Consider the following 19,461-nt stretch of genomic DNA (forward strand, 5'->3'; position numbering starts at 1 on the left):
TGGTGATGCTATGAATGTATTGAATATGTACATATATTGTATTGGAGAATTCATAAGATTCATGATCTTCAAAGCAATATATTGTTACTTAACTATTTAGTAAGGGCTATGAGTTTCCAGAAAAACAGGTAATTTCCCATGGGTGTTTTCACATCTTGCTATTCTTCTGGGACAGAGCTGTAAAATAAGCTTTCTTTTTTTGTCATCATTTTAGGTCAACAGGCTTTTTTTGAGTTTTTTTTTTTGTTTGTTTTGGTTTTTTTTTTGGTTTGTTTGTTTGTTTGTTGGGTTTCCTCAGATGTATCTGTCTGCATGGAAATAGTTATTGAGCTTTGCTTCAGGAATAATTGCATATATTATTCTGTAAAGTCTGGAATATAAATTTTTTTTTTACCCAAACTTGCCATAAAGTAACCCATAAACCACACAAAGAGAACTGCAAAATCAGGGTATAGAATAAGAGAATATAAGTTTGAAAGGAGCATTTGCAACTAATCTGAGGAAAGATCTGTACATGTAGTTAGTTCAATGATATGAAGAAGGAAAATAATTATAATAGTGATAGAACAGAAACTAATTCTTAAAAATGTATTAGTAGCATATAGAAAAGGTACACAGGTAATAATAGAACATACATGTTTATGAAAATTAGTAATAATGAAAAAATATATAAAGGTATAATATAACATTAAATTTAGAAGGAAATTAACTGGGGTTTTGTTGTTTAAACAGTTGGACAAACAGAACATTCCAGTGTAACTTTGAAGGAAGACAGTGAAACTGTGGAGACAAATCCATCTGACTCGGGCACCAAGGACAGTGTAGATGCCGAGAAGGAGGATGCTCATTCAATTAAGCAGTTGCCGGCTTTGGAAGAAGTTGCAGAAGATCAGGTGGCAGAGCCACAGTCTTATGATCTGGGTTTTAAAAAGGTTTTTAAATTTGTTGGGTTCAGATTCACAGTGAAGAAGGAAAAGACAGGAAAATCGGATCCAGTTCAGCTGCTTACTGTGAAAAAGGAAACACAGGTCCCTGAAGGAGCTGATGATCAAAAAGAAGTTGCCTCAGAAGAAATGGCAGTGCCTGAGGATGTACTCTCTGCAGAAGACAATGCCAAAGATACACTGAAAAATGAAAAAACAGAAGATGAATCTCCTAAAATACCAGAAACAACTGAGGTTTGTTCTCAGCCAGCCGCTTTAACCACTGAAACTGCATCACCATTAAGAAAACTTTTTACTCAAGGATGGACTGGATTTAGAAAAAAGAAAAGTTTTAGGAAACCTAAAGAAGATGAACAACAGTCTCCTATGAAAGAAGAGGAGAAAGAAAAAGAGGGGACAACATTAACAACTGAAATTGATGAAAAAGAGGAGAAACCGGAATCTGAGAAGCAAGATGAAGAGAGGAATGTGATAGCAGTAACTGGTGAAGTGCATGAAAAGGAGCAAACTGAAGGTGAAATGCAGGAGTCAGAAAAGACTCTGGCAGCAACAGGAGTAGAAGGAAGTGAAAAGAAAGAGGTAGTCAAGCATGATGAGCAGGGACGAAAAGAGGACCCAACAGCAGCAGCTGTAAAAGAAAGTGCAGAGGGAAAAAAAGATGAAGATGATCAAGAAAGAAAACTGATGGAAGTCTCAGAAAATATTGGTAAAGAGGAAGAAAAAACTGAAGAAGGAGAGAAAGAAGGTGAGGTGACAGAGAAGCCACTAAAAGCAAAGTCAGTGGTACCTCTTGTCACTGACAGTGTGGACAAAGACTTGAAAACATCCTCAGAAGTCCTATCTGTGGGAGAAAAACTGGAGTCAATGGAGAAGTGTGAAATAGATGACAGAACTGAAATAGCCTCTGAAGAGACATTTGAAACAGGATCTGTGGCAATGGAAATTTCTAGTGATCAGCTTAGAAAATCTGAAGGAAAAGAAGGAAGTAAACATGCTCTACTTGGGAAAGAGACATTAAATGAAAAAACAGAGGAAGCAGAATTGAAAATGTCACCCACAGCAGATACTGCACAGGGAGAAGCTGTGGATATAACTGCAGAGAAGAAAGAAAGCAAAGAACATGAAACAAAGTCAACTCTCAGTGCTCCTGAATCAAAGTCCTTTTCTACTTCCGAGCAACCAGTTGACACAGGGGATAATCAACAATCAGTCAAACCCGCTGATGGAGGACTACAGGGAAAACCTGGCACAGATACCACTGATACTGTCAAACTAGATGAAACAACCACGGAAATAACTTCTGAAGAGGCAGCTGGAAAGAGGCCTCTAGAAGGTATCACAAATGAAGCAGAACTCCTGTCGTCTCAAGAGAAGACTAAACTACAAGGCAGCCCTTTAAAGAAACTCTTTACAGGTACTGGATTGAAGAAGCTGTCTGGAAAGAAGCAAAAAGGTAAAAGAGAAGAATCTAAGTCAGGGGAGCAGGGGGAACCAATTCAGCACTTATCAGATTCCCCAGATAGCCCAGAGGAACAAAAAGGGGAGAGTTCTGCCTCTTCTCCTGAGGAGATGAGTGAAATTCCCTCTTTGGAAAAATCTGCAGATGGAATGCAGGTCACTGAAAGTGAAGATGCCACAATTCCAGATGTGGAGCGAAAAAGAGAAACTGTTACACCTTGGGCATCATTTAAAAAGATGGTGACTCCCAAGAAACGTGTCAGAAGGCCTTCTGAAAGTGATAAAGAAGAAGAAATGGATAAGACAAAGAGTGTTGCAGTATCTGCAACTGAAAATGTCGTTGATGAAAATCAGGGAGAAATACAAGAAAATGGGATTGACCAGAAACCAGAGAAAATTACAGAAGAGCCCAAAAGAAAAGTTGACGCCTCTGTGTCCTGGGAAACTTTCATATGTGTAGGTTCTTCAAAGAAAAGAGCCAGGAAGTCATCATCATCTGATGAAGAAAGCCAGAAAGTAGAAGAGTCTGGACAGAGCAAAGAAACAGCAACAGATGCAGTTCTTACTAGCTCTCAGGAGAGTGATCAAGGACAAGGGAATTCTTCCCCTGAACAAGCTGGAAGTCCATCTGAAAGTGAAGGGATTTCAACATGGGAATCATTTAAAAGGTTAGTTACTGCAAGAAGGAGATCCAAAACCAGAGTGGAAGAGAGAACTGAGGACTCTGTTGTGGGATCTAGCTTGGAACATTCAACATCGGATGGTGAGCCTGGGAAAGATGAATCATGGGTTCCATTTAGAAAACTGATGCCTGGACGTAGGAAGAAAAAGTCAGATGGAAAGGCAGAACCAGCACATCTTAAACAAGCAAAAGAAGACATGGCAGAAACAGCGGAGGAAGATTCTGATGTTCCAGCTGTTGTTCCTTTATCTGAATATGAAGCAGCAGAACAGGAGAAAATGGAAGCTCAACGAGCGAAAGATGCTGAAGTGATGAAAGAACAAACCTGTGAGGTAGAGAGAGCAGGAAAGTTAGAGGAGACCCTAAGGATGGAGCAAGGATCTGAAGGGCTGGTAGATGCAGTTGCTGTTACCATTGTGGAAGAAGAAAGGGCAGTGAGCAGCATTGAGGAAAGGTCACCATCATGGATATCTGCTGCTCTGACAGAGTGCATTGAGCAGGCAAGAGAAGAAGAAGAGAAAGAAACTCAGAAAACAGCAGAACCGGGTGTTCCTGTGGAGGATGCAGTGGTAGCTCCTAAGACAGAGACTAGAAAGGATGTAAGTGATGACACCACAGCAAGTGAGCTGGAGCTAACTTCCGAAGCCGTGACTGCTCTGGAGACAGCAGAAGCTTCCTGTGCGGAAGAAACCATGGAGGTGTCCCTTGCCGAGGAGACAACTGAGATGGTTTCTGCTGTTTCACAGTTGTTAGAAACCCCAGATACTACAGAGGAGGCTACACCAGTTCAAGAAGTGGAGGCCACTGAACAAAATTTGAAAGAATTGGACAAACAGACACAAAAAGTTCTTCTTGAAGTTGCTGAAAGAGTAAAGTCAGATGTAACACAGCTGGTTAGTGAAAGAGCTGTGACAGAAACTATAATTACAACAGTACAGGGACTTGAGTCAGAATTGAAAAGTGGTGCTAAAGATGGGAACATTGTTGGCCAGGAAACTATTCTGCTTGAACAGTCCTTGGAAAAAGAATACAAAGAGGATGGCTCCCAGCCCCAGAAAAGTGCAGGGAGCATTCTGGGCCAAAACAGTGTTGAAGAGAGTGTATTACCTGAAGGTTCAGAGAAATGTGAAATACCTTCTGCGATGGAAGAAAGCACAGAAGGACATCAAGGATATTTAGAAGACCATAAAGAAGTCAATGAAGTGCAGAGGACAACAGAGGAAACTTTATCACATGGCACAGAGTTTCACAGCATCAAAGCCATCACTCCCAAGGAAGAGCTGTTTGCGAAGCAGGAGCCTTCAGAACAAGAGAAAAATACAGAGTTGACACTGGATGAGACAAGAGATGAATGTGCTCCAGAAGGAAAGCCTGCAGTAAGTATTGCACATAACACAAAGGTTGATTTGTCAAAGTCAGCAAAGTACTATACCTTGTTTAGAACCAGGTTGTGGGTATATTACTGTTAAGGACCTTCCTTGTACAGCCTGAAACAATTGAAGCTCATTTTCAGTGAGAGATACACAGATGTCTAGAAGCAGCAGGCACTGCAGCATGTGTGCAGGGTGAGGTGGATGCAATGCCTGCAAGAAATGGAGTGGGAGATGGTGTGCATAGATGCAGAGGTACTGCAGGAATTGCCATTAGAGCTCCTGCACTGCACAAAGTGACTGAAGATATTATATGATATTATATGAACACCTGAGATACAGATGTGATCCATGTGACACCATACACATTGGATGGTATCTTCAGCTGTAGGCAGAAATACAGGTGAAGCTGAGGTACCTCTGCAAAGGGAGGACGTGGAAACAACACCACTATCTCCAGCTTTAAATGCTGTAGTTACTGTGGCTGGCATATTGCTACCGTCTTCCCTACGTCCTCATCTTCTGGCTTAGTCTTTGTTTCAAGTGCTGCCAGCTGTCCCTTCCTTTAATTAATTTTGAGGCTGCCCTTTGTTTAATGAGCTACATGTCCTCAGAAACAACACAAGCTGGGATCTTGGTGAGCTACTAATCCCTATGTCATCACTTTGTGCTCTTTCCATAACACTTGTCCTATTGGGTGTTGTGTTTTTTTACCTAGAACATTGCTGGTTACTCCGTGCTTTTCACAGATCTGTTGCAATTCTCCACAGGTTCAGGACAAGACAGAGCATGAGACCTCATCCTTGGGGCTTACAGCTGAAGAGCTTGAAGAAGAGGGTAGAGTGCTCACTGTGGGATCAGAGTGCACAGACGCAGATGTCACCGTGGTTCCTGTTAAAACTGAGAAACAAGATGAAATTCCTGACTCCGAAGAGCAAGTCTGTACTAAAGGAGTTCCTAGCAGGACACCTGCCCTGAGAGAGGAAGGTGATGCTGTGCACAATGGAGTAAAAAGCACAGAAGTCACTGTTCCTGAGGTTCTACTGCAGAGCAAGGGAAAAACCTCTGTCCATCCTTCAAAAACAGTTGGCTCAGAAGCAGCCGCAGATGCGGAGCAGAGCATGAATGATGAGTCTGACAGGGACATTGCAGCAAACGATTCTGTGCCTGTCACAGAGCCACAATGCAGGGACAAAACAACTGAAACCCCCTCCAAGAGTGATGAAGCCAAAGGTGGTGAAGTGGAAGGTGCTGTGCCCAAATCTGAAACATGGTTGGGGAGCACTTCTGTTGTTGCTGAGGCTCCCATGCAGATTGAAGCAGATGGGGCATCTAATTTAGCATCAACGTGCCCAGAGATTGTTGAAAATGGAAGTGCTGTTATCACTGATAGGAGTCCTAAGAAATGTGAAACACCTAGCAGTTTGGCTGGAGAAGATACTGTGAGAAAAGGACAAGAACTTGTAGAAGCCTTGAATTCTCAGGGCTTCCAGAAAGAAGATAAGAAAAATGAGCAATTGGTGGAAGAAGCCAAAGAAGTATTTGAATATGAAAAACAGGAAGCTGTGAGAGGTGGTGAATGTTCAACTGCTGTCCAGCAAGAGGAAGGCTCTGACTCAGCCTTTCCACAGGCTGAAAGCCTGGGGGCTCTGAAAACACCTGTGGCTCTAGCAGCTGCAGCAGGTGGAGAGCATGTCGTGGCAGAAACTGCGACATGCACAGACATGACAGCCAAAACTGTACAGCCCTTGGCAAGCACACCAGAGCAGATGGCTTCTGAAGAGGTCCCAATTTCTAATACTGACTGTTCAGGCTGTGGGACTGCAGAGCTTGGTAGTGTGGAGGCACCCAAGCCTAGAGTCACTTGTGCTTCCATGAATGGAGTATCAGAGGAGCAAGAGCGGCCCCAGAGCACAGGACAAGCCGAACACAATGGTGTTCCTCCCAGTCCCAGTCTGTCTCCCAGCCACCCAGAATTTCAGAAGCATGTTGTTCAGTCTGTGACCATAGAGTCCCAGAGCACAAAAATTGTATTGAATGCTATCCAGTCAGCTGTTCACAAACTTGCAGAAACAGAAGAGTCAGCTGCCCTTGACTCAGAGGAGAGCATTAATTCCGTAGGGAAAGGCCCATCAGATAAAATTGTGCCTGAACTTCTGCGAAGTACACAGGTAGATCAACAGCTTCCAGTAAAAGAGGAAGAGATACAGAGTAAAGAACAAGAGCTCAAACAACCAGGAATAGTGAAAACTGCTACCTTAACTGAGTCTGCAACTGTGGAAAAAACAAAAGACATGCCTTTAATTTCTGAGATGCTGAAAGACGGGCAAAGTCAGAATTCTTTAACAATCATGACAAGCCCTGAAGACATTTCAAGGGAAAGTGTGAAACTTCAGAAATCAAGCCTAGAACAAAGTACTTCAGAAGATTCAACCAAAGACATCCTAGACCTACACACACCAAAATTAAGGGAAAAAGAGGTTGGGTACGTTATGGAAATCTCAGACCAACATACAGGACAGCAAACATGCAGAGAAAGTGAAGAACAACCATATCACCCACCAGTGGAAGACGGGAAAACACAAATGTGGGAGGATGACAGTTGTCAAGAAGAAACATCTTGTGATAGACAAAGTCAGAACTCGGTGGCTCTGACGCCTTGAATGTAAGTAGAGTTCTTAACCGGTATTTATTTCTTTTCTAAGATAGTTGTGAAGATCTCTAACCTGTTATCTCTAATATGATGTGGTGGTTTGTTTTGTTTTTAATTACTTTACTGAAAGGCTGCCCTCACTTCAATGGTCTCAGACTTGGCCTGTATTTTGGTGTGGTATTTTTGGGAGGTAGTAACTGTATTTTTCAGTTTTCCTAGATAGGAACTCACATGACACAATTTAATGTACAAACACATTAAATCAATTTAATGTGCAAACACATTCTATAACAAAGCTCTTTTTAAAATCCTAAAAGATGTGAATATTGCCTTGCATGGTAAACCTAGAGTGCCTCATGTACAAAGTTCTTTGCACTTCAGAAGAATTTGAATTAGAAATTACAAGTACAGTCTCTTCCCTAGGATATATACTGCACTTGCTTCATTAAGTCGTAAGACCTTTATTTCTGAGAACTGCTTGGGAAAATTTTAAATTTAAATAAATTTAAAATATTCTGTAGAAAGTAAGCAGTCATTACTAAAGCTTTTTTACTCTCATCTTTCTTTCAGAAGTGCTAAGCATCCATGTGGCATTTGGAGAGATGCCAGTCCTAGAGAACAACTGACAATCCTGCCACAGAACCAGGAGCTTTATTCACTACCCTTTATTCTTGGATGTTAACATCTGTTCTTTTGAAGACCTCGCCTTGCCGTTTTTGTTAAAATGCCTTTAATATTGGCTGTATCCATACCTGTGTTCCATTTGAAGGTTATTTGTCTCTGCCCAAAATAGTCCATTAAGACTGGAGATGCACCACTGAATGACTGGGCAGACCACTAGAATTTTTGCCACGGTTATTACTGTCCCCTCATTTAATGTGTGTCCTGTCTGTCCAATGTCGTTGAATCCCTTCACTTGTCCCTGAGTCTCCCTCCCTTTTTTAGCAGTCTCCCTTACCTCTTGCATCTTTCCTAGCTGCCTTGATCTGACCTGTGAATGGCCGTAGGTGCTGCTCAGATTGTGTGTGAGGGGGAAGAGGAGGGCTGACTGATGAGAACACGTGACACTTCTGGATACGTCTGTCAAACAGCAGGAACTGGATCACGCACAAATTGTTGAGCAAGGTGCTCAAGTTTGCTGCCTTTCAGTCCCATTCAGGTGTCTCTGTCCATCATTCAGTTGTATTTGTGCAGGCCTGATTCAGCCAGAAATTATTTCTACAGTGTAGCGTGAAAGGAGATTGAAAATACCCTTCCTCTGTTGTTCCAGACTTCAGGTCTCAGGACTGGACTGTAATGTATTGAATATTTATATGTATGTCTTAAACCCAGTTCTGATTTTAATGTAGAGCAATGATACTTCAGTACTGTTTAGGCATTACCTTAAATGAATATTGTAGAGTAGCCTGGAGAAGAAATCAATACTTATTGGAGCAAAAATTGATAACGTAATTTCCTATTTATTGTTCCAGGTTTTTCCCCCTGTAAAATCTCTCAAAAAAATTTGGCTGTCTTGCTTTGAATATTTATATGTATATCCTAAACCCAGTTCTGATTTTAATGTAGAACTATGATATTTCCAATGACAAAAGGAGAGCCCTGACCTGACCCACTGCTCACTTCTACTTGCAGCCCTCCCTGGTTTCTGAGAACCCTCCAGACACCACCGTTTCACCATCACGTGGTTCTTGTGCCACTGCCTGTGTATCTCGCCCCTCTCATTCCGAGCTCTGCTAATTTCTGGTCACTGCTCCATCCAATGCAAAGCCTTTACCTGCCCTATAAAGTCTAACATCTTTCCTGCATATACACTTCCTTCTTTCCCAACCACTGCCTGAACTGTTTTCCCACCACACCATTTTCTGAAATTCTCCCCACTCCTGACAATTCTGTTTTTTCTGAGGCAGGAGTAGGAAAGAGGGGAAAAAAAGGACTTGGTAATGAGTTCTGCCTTGAATTTCAAAGAGCTGATGAGATTTTTGGGGTACTGAGGTCTTAAAAAGCTTCTTGAAAGGTGGATTGGACTGACAGCAGCTGAGACCAGAATGGACGGGTGATATAAAGATACTTAGAAAGCCCCAAGACTGAGAGTCCTGGGATGTCTGTCCCCAACAGGAATTGGTCCTCTCCTTTGAAGTTTACTTTAAAATCGAACAAGGGGTACAAGTCAGTACTTTCAGCTCTGATTTCCAAAGTGAAGGTTACAGATTACACATTGTGAAACCAATGCCCATCAAGTTGAACAATAGCTCACTCTTATACCTGTATAGTAATTTATTTTAAAATCAACTTTAGTGTACAAATGCTGTTGTTACGGCAGGTGCTGGCCTCTCCTCGAGGCTGCACGTCCAGCAAGCGATGTGACTGATTGCACTGGTGTGACTGCACCATCTGGTGCTGCCCTATGTGGAAGCACCAAAAGATTTTTCCTTACCTCAGAGCAAATGATATAAATATTTAAAGCCAAACAATGTGGTTTCAAACAATCCAGTCTATATCTGTCCATCGTTAGTGGCAGCTTTCCCCCTTGGCTTTGGGCAATTCCAAAAACCTCAGTTGATTTCCACACGTTTAGGTTGGCTTGCAAGGTAATGATGCTCTTAATAACACCTCACAAGTGCAAACTTGGCTGAATTTGTACAAATTGTATACCTATGTACCTTAAGCCATATTGCAATAACTGCAGCAGGTAAAACAAAATAACAAAAGCATGACCTGTGTAATCCTGATTCTTACGTTTGTAGCTCCAAAGCTGTTAATAATATGTAAAGTTACTTCTTGTCTGAACCTCATTTAAATAAAGCTAGCTTTACCACAATGTAAATTGTCTGTTGGTAGTAATTGAGCAGGCAAGGGCTTTTAACTTGCCTGTTTTCTCCATTAATCCAGGGCCTAGGTAAGCAATGCAACAAACCTAACAAAACAAATACAAAATCTTCTTTTTATAACTGACAGCTAAAAAAACCTGCTTCACCCAAAACCACACTAATGGTGCAGGGAGCATGTCTCCACAAAGAGATACTACTTTGTTCCAGTGTATTGCTTTGGCCTCTGAAACTCTCCTTGAGACTGTGACTTCTGGCTTGTGCTTAAAAGCTTGAAGCTTTCTCTAATCCAATGTATTGGGTTACTAAATTTGATTTTGTGATTTTAAGGTAGATTTCATTGACTGAATAAAATGCAACTACAAATTTGTTCTAACTTGTGTATGTGGTGAGTTTTTTTTCACCTTGCTTAGTGTAAATTATTTTCTGGTTGTTGCTTCATCTTCAGAGAGTTAGATTTGCTCCTGAGAATTCACGTTCAGGTTTTGATGTGAATTAAATAAGCTGATTAAACAGAATTAAACTATGATTTGGCTCTAAGCTTCAATAAAATACGTGTATTTCAGAAGAAGTAAGAATAGGGTACTCCAGAAGTCTGAAATACTTTTATTAAATTCAAGACAGAAAACAGCATTCAGTGAGCCAGAATGAAAGAATGGTAAATCATATGCATTGCTGGTGTGACTAAAGTATAGAAAACTCCAGCAAAGCAACAACAAAAATGTCCTTTGTTATCGATTAGCAGCTCAAGAGTCTTAGGCCCATAACTGGTATCTTTAGGCTCCCCCATTTCTGCTTAGCAAGGGCATAGTCACAACGCCAAAATCTGGGTGTGCTTGTTATTTATGTTAGCAGACCTTGGACTTCAGACATGAAGTTTTCCAGCTGTTCACATTCGGTGGCTGAGGCTAATTAGCAGTGTTTGTATCTCAAGACAGGTTCACACCTGAAAAAGTTTTGTAATAATTGGTGCCTTCCTATCCTCAGCTAAAATGCTAAATCCCCTATCTGCAAATACTTAGCTGTACTGATTGCAGCAAGGGCAGGGATATTGGAACACTGCACACAGCCTGTCCCTCGTTTTGCTTTGGCATGGTGTCAGGGGCCTCACACTGCTGACTGATCTCACTGTCCACTTTTGGCATCTGGAGGTACAAACTGAACCAGCATCTCCTGCCACAGATTGTGCCCAAGGTGTACACAGCCTCTGCTGCCCCGTCTCCAAGATTTGTGCATTTATACTGCTTAGTGAAATCTCTGAACAGGCATCTAACTAGAGATTGGAGTCTGAGTCTCTTGGATCCCGAGGAAGTTTCTCTGCTGTTTCCTCTTGTAGGGTTGTTTTATTGGCAGCAGCTCAAGTATCCTGCCTGTTAGCTCAGGCTGTGGAAGTGGATCTGGCTTTCCCATGCAATCCAGAGCATATGGGAGGCAGCTGTGCTTACTGAGGAACCTGCACAGCTTAGATACAGCAAGTGCTTGGGGATGGGCAGGGGGCTTGCCAAAAGCAGAGAGGATTCCTGAGATGTTCATGTCTGGATGCTGAACGCTGGATGTTTGTCATTCGCAGCTGCCACATGGGAAGGGAGTAGGCCTGAGGAGGCTGATGGCCTCACAAGGAAGGATGTGGCTTGGAACGAGGAGCAATGGGGAGCAGAAGGCCACTGGAATTGACAGCATAGGATTTGGAGTTCTAATTTGGTGGGGGGATGAATGATGTGATAAAGGATGAGTGACTTAGCTCTGAATGTTTAGAGATACTCCTAATGTGGAAACAGCCACCACAATGCTAGCACCTGGTACAGGGCTGGTGTCATCTCTAGTTGGGCACTATATGTAGTCTTTACAAAAGTAAGAATTAAAAGTCAGAAGTCTCGTGTCTGTTCTGCTGTCTGTTCTAGTGTCTGTAAAGTTAGCATGTGTCTATTATGCTTCAAAATCCTCTTGAAAAAATAATATCAATTTGTTAAAATAGTAAGAACGGTTTTAGGAAGCATCTCCTGTTCCCCCTTGAAAATGACATCCACTTCCAGAGTTTGAAAATGCTATGTATAGTCACAGAATGATTTGGGATGGGTGGGACCTTGAAGACCATCTGGTTCTAACCCCTGCTGCAATGTGGTACCATGAAATGAGGGGAACAGAAGTCTGCTATGCCACAGGAGCTGTGCCCTGGGGACAGTCTCTGTGTCAGCTTGACCCTGTTCCTCATAATTTGTTCTACAGATAGGCCTCTGTGCCTCCTACAAGGACAGAAGGGATAACCAACACAATGCCGTTTCTAAGCAGCTAGACAAGAAGGAAATGTGGAAAACTGCAAGGCATTTGCAAGCCAGTTGCTGCCCTGGAAGGCAGACATCCCAGGAAGCCTTCAGGAAGCAGCCTGGGAGCAATCCCTGCCTTCTCCCCAGTGCAAGTGTTCCCCTGGGGGCTTTCCTGTGTCCCCTCAGCCTTGCAGTACTATGGTCTCCTCTCCCCTACCTGAGCTAGCTGACTCTGCTTTGTAAGCAGCTTCCTGGTGAACTTTTAAATGAATTTCTGGGAGATTTTCATGGGACGGTCCCAGAGGCATCATGACAGTCAGTGGTGCCTGTAATTTCCCATAAAAGCAGCTGTATGAAGTAGAAATCCTGACACACAACCCACCTGGACTAATGTGTCTCCCTTTCACCATTCCAGTGCAGCCATGAGGGTAACAAAAAGACAGAGCTGATGCTCAGACAGTGTTTGAGGGTAGTGTATGCCCAGGGTCAAAAAGGGGTAATGTTTTCAAGACTGGCTCACTAATGCAGAGGAGGCCAGGAGGCTACAGCTCCAAGGAAAGTGCTAAGTGAAGTTGGAGCAAGAGGGAAACATTATTTATTCAGAGGAAGTTTTCTTAGTCCAATTACATTTATTTTTTAATCTCCCAGATAATGTTTTCATTATAATTTCATGAGCATTATTAAGAATTTTAAGGACAAATATGACCTGTCCATTATTCTGGAGCTGACAGGAACTCTTCTAAACTAGAGTATTTGCTGAATAATCTTGAAAATAGCATTATTTTCTTTGGCATAAGTCTCCCTGCTGGGAAAATGCTTTTATTGGATTTTTGCATAATCTGTCTTGATCCTGCAATTGGATTCCAGCTCATACATCCTCTCTCCTCCTCAGAGGAGAGCCAGTTAATGCCTCACAGATGCAAGGGGGGAACCTGCATCAGTATGAATGATGTGGCAAAGGCTGGGCATATTGCTTACAGTTCCTCATACAAAAGCATATTTAATTTAAAAATTCCAAACAAACAGACAAATCCCTCGAGCCATTATTGGCACCAGTCTGTAGAAAGTAGGCTCATATTCATTCAGGACTCATATTAATCATATCAGTATATTGTCTATGTTGAAATTACTATTTTGTTTTCTTTCGCTCATAGGCAACAGTTGCTCATGAAGAGAACAGATACAATACTTCTTTCTGTAAATATCCCTTGAAGCGTCTCAAGGCTCTGGACGTTCCTGTTATTAGTTATTTATTTTTCCAATAGAAGAGGCATCATCACATTTTGTTTTCTCTTTCCAATTGAGAGCTTGGATCACTTGGGAAGCATCAAACATAACAATCTAAGCAGATGAGATGATTTTGCTTAAAACTTCTCAAAATCCTACTTTCAGTTTTGACCAATGTACAGGGAACACAGTGATGATGTGCTATGACAAAGCAACCTGCCATACTTCTATATTGTACCACAGAAACCAGGAACCTTGGCATATCACTGAAAAAAACAATACTTGAATTTTGAATTGTAAACTAGGAAAGGTAATTATTATGTTTTCACATTGAGAGACAAAGTAAAATTAGCAGGAAAGTGGTGATGGGTGGCACTGACAAGAAGCAAGAAGAAGATGAGTACAGCTGGAGGACTGCAGGAACAGAGACCAACATGCATCAAGTAATGTAAGATTGCTGCTACTCGAAACAGAATGTTTATTATGACAAACTTGGAATTAGGAAAAAAAATCAGAGAGGCTCCAGTCTGCAAGTCCAGAAAAAGATTTAAATTAGTTGGAAAAAAAAAGAGTGCTTTTATTGAACATGAATTTGTGACCTGTTTGCAGGAATGCAGAAAATATGGCCACTGTGTCTTCCCAAGGATGAGATGCTCTTTAAAGAATATGTTCATACATACATATGAACATTTGAAGTAATAATATCTTCATTTTAAAGACAAGCTCATAGCTTTAACATAACACAAATGAGCCAAAGATAGTGTGAAGCTAGTACTTTCCTTTCTGCAAGAAGAAAGGTAAGAGGGCTTTAAAAAATTTGCTAGAAATAAGAAACAGGAAAGTGTATGGTTAACTAATAATGATCTTTGAAGTGTAAAGATAAATGTTTCTGCTCATTACCAATTTTCTTAAGGGAGACACCCAAACCCCCTACCTGGCTTCTACTCTAAATGTAGCACACAGACCTAAGTTTAGAAGGTTATGTTTGAATTTTAAATGGACTAGACTGAAATATTAATGATTCCTCAGCTTAGAAGAGCCTAAAATAGACTGTCAAGTGAGCAGTGGTGAGGTTAGATTGTTTTAATGTTCCAGAGAAAAATCTGCAGCTCTTTCTAATTCTGTTGTAATCTCAAAATGTAACCAAACAATAACAGAGTCTCCCTAAAGTGAGAAGATACTTTGGCTTTGAAGCAGAGAGGAGGAAGACTAAACAGAGGGAGTATTACTGGTGATGCTTGGAGAATTAATATTTTTCAGCCCTTCTTAAGTCAGTGCTCTGGACTGGAGGAGCAGATGGACATTTGTGTACTTCGTGTGCACACATACGTGTGTGCATACGTGCACCTTCCTTCTGGCAAGGACGTGCTCAGGCTCTGATCCCTCTCTGAGCCTGGGGACAGGGAACTTCATCAGCTGCACTGAAGCTCAAACAATTGCTTCCCCTTGGCCTTGCACTTCCCTGGCGCGGCTGGAACACGGCGTGCAGGGATGTGCCGGTGCTTCCGCTGCGCTGGAATTCCTCTGCCACCTGCTTATCAGCTCACCGGTCTCTCTGGCAGCGCTGCCGCTGTGTGGGGGACACAAAATATCCTCTCCAGGCGTATTTTCCCTGGTTTATCTGCCCCTGCCATCTTCGAGATTTGGTGCCTTTCAGTGCTCTGCAGCCCACGCATGCAAAAGGCTCTGCTCTCCGGGACAAGCCCTCTGCGGTTCGGGGCTGCCAGAGTCGCTCCTGACCCTTTCTTTGGCTTTTCAAGTGCAGCCGCTGGGTGCGGGGATGCTGCCGGGGGATGCTGCCCGGGGGATGCTGCCCGGAGATGCTGCCCGGGGATGCTGCCCGGGGATGCTGCCCGGGGGATGCTGCCCGGAGATGCTGCCCGGGGATGCTGCCGGGGATGCTGCCGGGGATGCTGCCGGGGATGCTGCCGGGGGATGCTGCCCGGGGATGTTGCCGGGGGAAGCTGCCCGGGGATGCTGCCCGGAGATACTGCCCGGGGATGCTGCCCGGGGATGCTGCCGGGGATGCTGCCGGGGATGCTGCCGGGGGATGCTGCCCGGGGGATGCTGCCCGGGGATGCTGCCAGGGGAATGCTGCCCGGGGGATGTTGCCGGCTGCACTGGTGTGACGGCACCATCTAGTGCTGTCCCTGCACACCGCCGCTGCATGCTCGGCCGGGAGGAGGCTCAGCTGGGGCTTCTCTCAAAAACCAACCGAAAGGAAAAATCGACCCAGGCTGCACCTTCCGTGTGTGTAGAACCGTATCTCCTGCTTCATAACACCTCCAAAGGTGGAGAAATCTGTGTGGCAAAGGCAGAAACTTATAGCTGTTTTCTTCCCAGCTAGCTGAAATTCCACCCAGCTCTGGCAGCTGTTGAAAAATAAAAAGCAGGACAGAGTGTTAGCTTGCATTAGTGATGTATGTGAACAAAACGCACGTGTGAAATGATGAGCTGCTTTAGTGGGCTCTGAAGGGAAAATGCAAGTTCAGTTCTAGATCACTGCTGGTTTTGGAGCCTGAAAGTCTTCAGAGTGAACTGCAAGCCACATGAAATGTGTAGACCGGGCTTCTGAGCTGGGAGGCAAGGATACTCCAGCTTATCCCAAAAGCCTTTGGCAGCAGATCCAGCAGAAACTGGGCTGCCGATTCTCTCCCACTTCCCAGGGTGATGGAGGGGACACCTGCAGCATGAGGCAAGGGAAGCTGAGCGAGTGCTGGAGTCTTCAACCAAGGTGAAGTGGCAATGCCTTCAAAGACATTGAGCCTGTTTGCAGATACACCCAGTACACACCATAGATTGTAAAATCTCAGTGAAAATAAAGGCAATGAAGGAGGAAAGGAGCCAGCCTGTCTCTTTGTGAAAAGGAGAAAGCAAGTTGGGAAAATAGAGAAGCACTGAGTATAAGTGGTTGTGGTAAATGTATTTAGACAAAGATCAAACTTTAAGTCAGTTAATGTACAGACAACACCTGTTTTACTTCAGTTAGCTGAGTTTCTCTTTTTATAATAATCCCCTGTGATTCATACCCAGGGATGGTGGTGACAAAGTACAACTTCCAAAAAAGTAATGACCAAGGCAGAGGGTTTTAGGGATGTGGTCTCTTAGGCACCTGCATGACAAGTAGCAACTAGCAGCAGGTTATGGAGGCCTGACAGTTGCTGCCAAACCACTCTCTGCATCTATTCCCTGTATAGCTGATAGAGAGGTCAGTCCTCTTAATGGTGGATGCAACTGTCAATGTGAAAGAAACATTTTTCATGACCCAGCACTTGGGGCAGATCAGATAAGGTTTGCTTTCATCTGTCAGGGACTTGACTATACATTTACTTGTCTGTTCCAAAGCTTGAACTGTAGTCCTAGCATATGTATAGCTCATGCTACATTGCCCGAAGAGCTGGAAATGTTAAAATTTCCACAAGAGGTCACTGTGAGGCAGTGCATCAGTGATGGAGGAGGAGGATGCTTCAGGAAATCTGTAAAGACTATGGACACTTGGGACAGCACAGCCACAGTCAGCTGGGGTAGAGATACCAGCAGAACAGGAACAAGAGCCCAGTCACTAATTCATCTTTTGGGGGGTCAGATGGACAGGTGGGAGACAAACAGGTGTTACAAGAAATCCAAAGGTTATCCCTGTCCCAGAATAAGAAATTAGTTATGAGCTGTGCCAGAGACTAGGAGTAGGCATATTCCAGGGTTAAGTATAATAATCTGACTACTCCATAATTTGCTAAAGAAAAATGCAATCTGGGAATGGATCCCACAACACAAGAAGGCCCTAGCGCTCTTGAAGTAAACGATAAATATGTTTCAGTCACTGGGACTCATCTGCCCTATATGGCCCCCCTCACTCTACATCCAGGTAGGAGAGAAGGGATATGGCTGAAAACTAGAGCAAGAGTGACTGCCTGGACACATGCAACATCAAGCTTTGGGTTTCAAATAGAATGTTAGAATGCAGTCATATGTGACAATAAGATTGATATAAAATAATTATGAAAAGAAAAAAATATTTTGAATAGGAAGACAGAGATTATGATTTCAGAGGAAGGTCAGAAGCTGGGCAGTGGGGTCATCATGAAGGCAAGTGCACTTACCCTCTCCTAAAGCTTTTTGAAAAGCAAAGAGCATGACTGTTTATTTCTGTGGTAAGCATGGGCTGCCTCAGTGCCAAAGCTTTTCACACTGCAGTGAAATCTGCATCAGAAAAGGTGGTAGATGTAGCCTCTCCCTAGACCATTTTCTGCATTTGCTTAACTGAGACCTTTTAATCTCCATCTCTAAGAACTGCTTGGGAAAATAAGATAATCTTGAGAGAGTAAATTGTCGTTAATAAAACTTTCATAATTCTCTTCTTTCTGTCAATACACTGGGCATCCATGTGCCATTTAGAGAGATGCATCTTCGAGAACATCTGGCAAGGGTGGCAGAGTCAGGAGCTTTATCCATGAGGCTTCATTCAGGGATGCTGACAGTTACTCTTTGAAGACGTTGCCTTTTTGTCGTGGCCATAAAAAGCAATGTCTTTAATGCTCAGTGTAGCTACATATGTGCTCCATGCCATGGTCTGCACAACAGAGCCAAGATCATGGAAGATATCTCAACCCACTTCCCTCATGGAGGACATCAAGGATTCCTCTGCCTCTGTCTCCCTTTTCCTATCATGAGATAGGACAGAAAAGGGGTGTGTCCTGCACATGCTCTCAAGTGAAAGGGGAAAATAAAGCTGAAATTAGAGAAGACTGAGTAAGAAGAGGAGAAAATCACATTCTGTTTAGTGGCTGCAGTGGTTGAAATACTTGTTTGTGTCATGCCAGCTGAACAGGCAGTGTCCCGTGCCTGCACTCTCCAGCAGTAGTTACACTGACGTTCTACAGCTTCCCTCTTCCTTCTGCAGCTCTTTTGCAGACCCATTCTGGTGAGAGGTGACCACTCTGTTTCTCTCCCAACCTTAACCCTAATCCCTGTCCTGGTTCTGGCTAGGATAGAGTTAATTGCCTCCCTAGCAGCTGGTACAGTGCCATGTGTTCGTACTCAGTGTGTGAATAATGTTGATAACACAGTGATGATGTAGTTGTTGCTGAACAGTGCTTACCCCAAGTCAAGGACATTCCAGTTTCCCTCGCTCTGCCAGTGAGGAGGAGCATGAGAAGCTGAGGGGGAGCATGGCCAGGACATGAACTGGTCTGCGAGTGCTGGGGCTGTGGCCTTCTTGACAGACCCAGCACGGCTGCTGCAGTGAGTGACTTTGCCATCCAAGTCCCTGTCAGAGGCAGTGCCATTCCTGGACCTGACCATTGCTTCTGCAGGTGCTTGAGTTCCCTGGGATCTCCTTTGGGTTTCTGAGAGCTCAAGCAACTTCCCCATGTAATCTTAACACATTTCCTGCTGCAGGACGATACCAAAATGCAGCTTGTTGGTCCCATCAGACACTGAAAAAGAATTTTGCCGCCCAGCTGGTAGGTTTAAACTCAGACTGAGGAACTGCCCTTGTCTATAGCACTTTGGAATCTGGCACTTCTGCAAAACTGCCTGCTTCACTTCAGGCAGAGCAGTTCAGCTCTATACAGGAGACCTCTTGAAGCCTGGAGTGTCACTCCTTTGGAAACCCTGGTTATGCTCAGTGGCAGAGACATCAGTGCTAAGTGCCACTGTCATTGTATCTCTATTTCCCAGCTCTCACAGCCACGTTTAATCATGTTCCTTGACAGCAATAGGAAATAGATGCGCTCGTTTCTCATGTAAGAGTCACCACAGAGGTGTGGCTCTGCAAGGGAGTACCACTACTGGCAGCTGCATGACAGAGCAAATAAATCCTCTTGGCAGCAGCAGCTGCACTTTTTTCCTCTCACCATGCAAAATCTCAGCTCCTGTAAGCGCTCTCAGGGAGCCCACCAGCATGGCCAGATGTAGAGTAAACCATCAGCTCACACTCCCTTGCAGTAGTATCAGAAGCAGGAAGATGTTTTCTATGACATTGCAACACTAGATGACTTTCTCATGGGTCTACCATTGATACAGGAACTGATGACTTT

General features: G+C 43.5%; 1 protein-coding gene across 3 annotated transcripts in view; it reads left to right on the forward strand.

The window, feature by feature from the left end:
- Window positions 1-10,308, forward strand: part of AKAP12 (A-kinase anchoring protein 12) — a 30,327-nt gene extending 20,019 nt beyond the window's left edge. For 2 of the 3 annotated variants that reach the window (XM_021540535.2, XM_085576593.1), the window contains exons 3-5: window positions 733-4,460; window positions 5,225-7,119; window positions 7,678-10,308. In XM_021540535.2, coding sequence (XP_021396210.1) covers window positions 733-4,460; window positions 5,225-7,117 — 5,621 coding nt within the window. In that variant the 3' untranslated portion in view covers window positions 7,118-7,119; window positions 7,678-10,308. The remainder of the gene's footprint in view (window positions 1-732; window positions 4,461-5,224; window positions 7,120-7,677) is intronic. The other variant, XM_085576592.1, reaches the window with a different exon arrangement.
- The last annotated feature ends 9,153 nt before the right edge of the window (window positions 10,309-19,461 follow it).

This window comes from Lonchura striata, chromosome 3 (genome assembly GCF_050655825.1).
Source record: "Lonchura striata isolate lonStrDom1 chromosome 3, ASM5065582v1, whole genome shotgun sequence".
Lineage (NCBI taxonomy): Eukaryota > Metazoa > Chordata > Aves > Passeriformes > Estrildidae > Lonchura > Lonchura striata.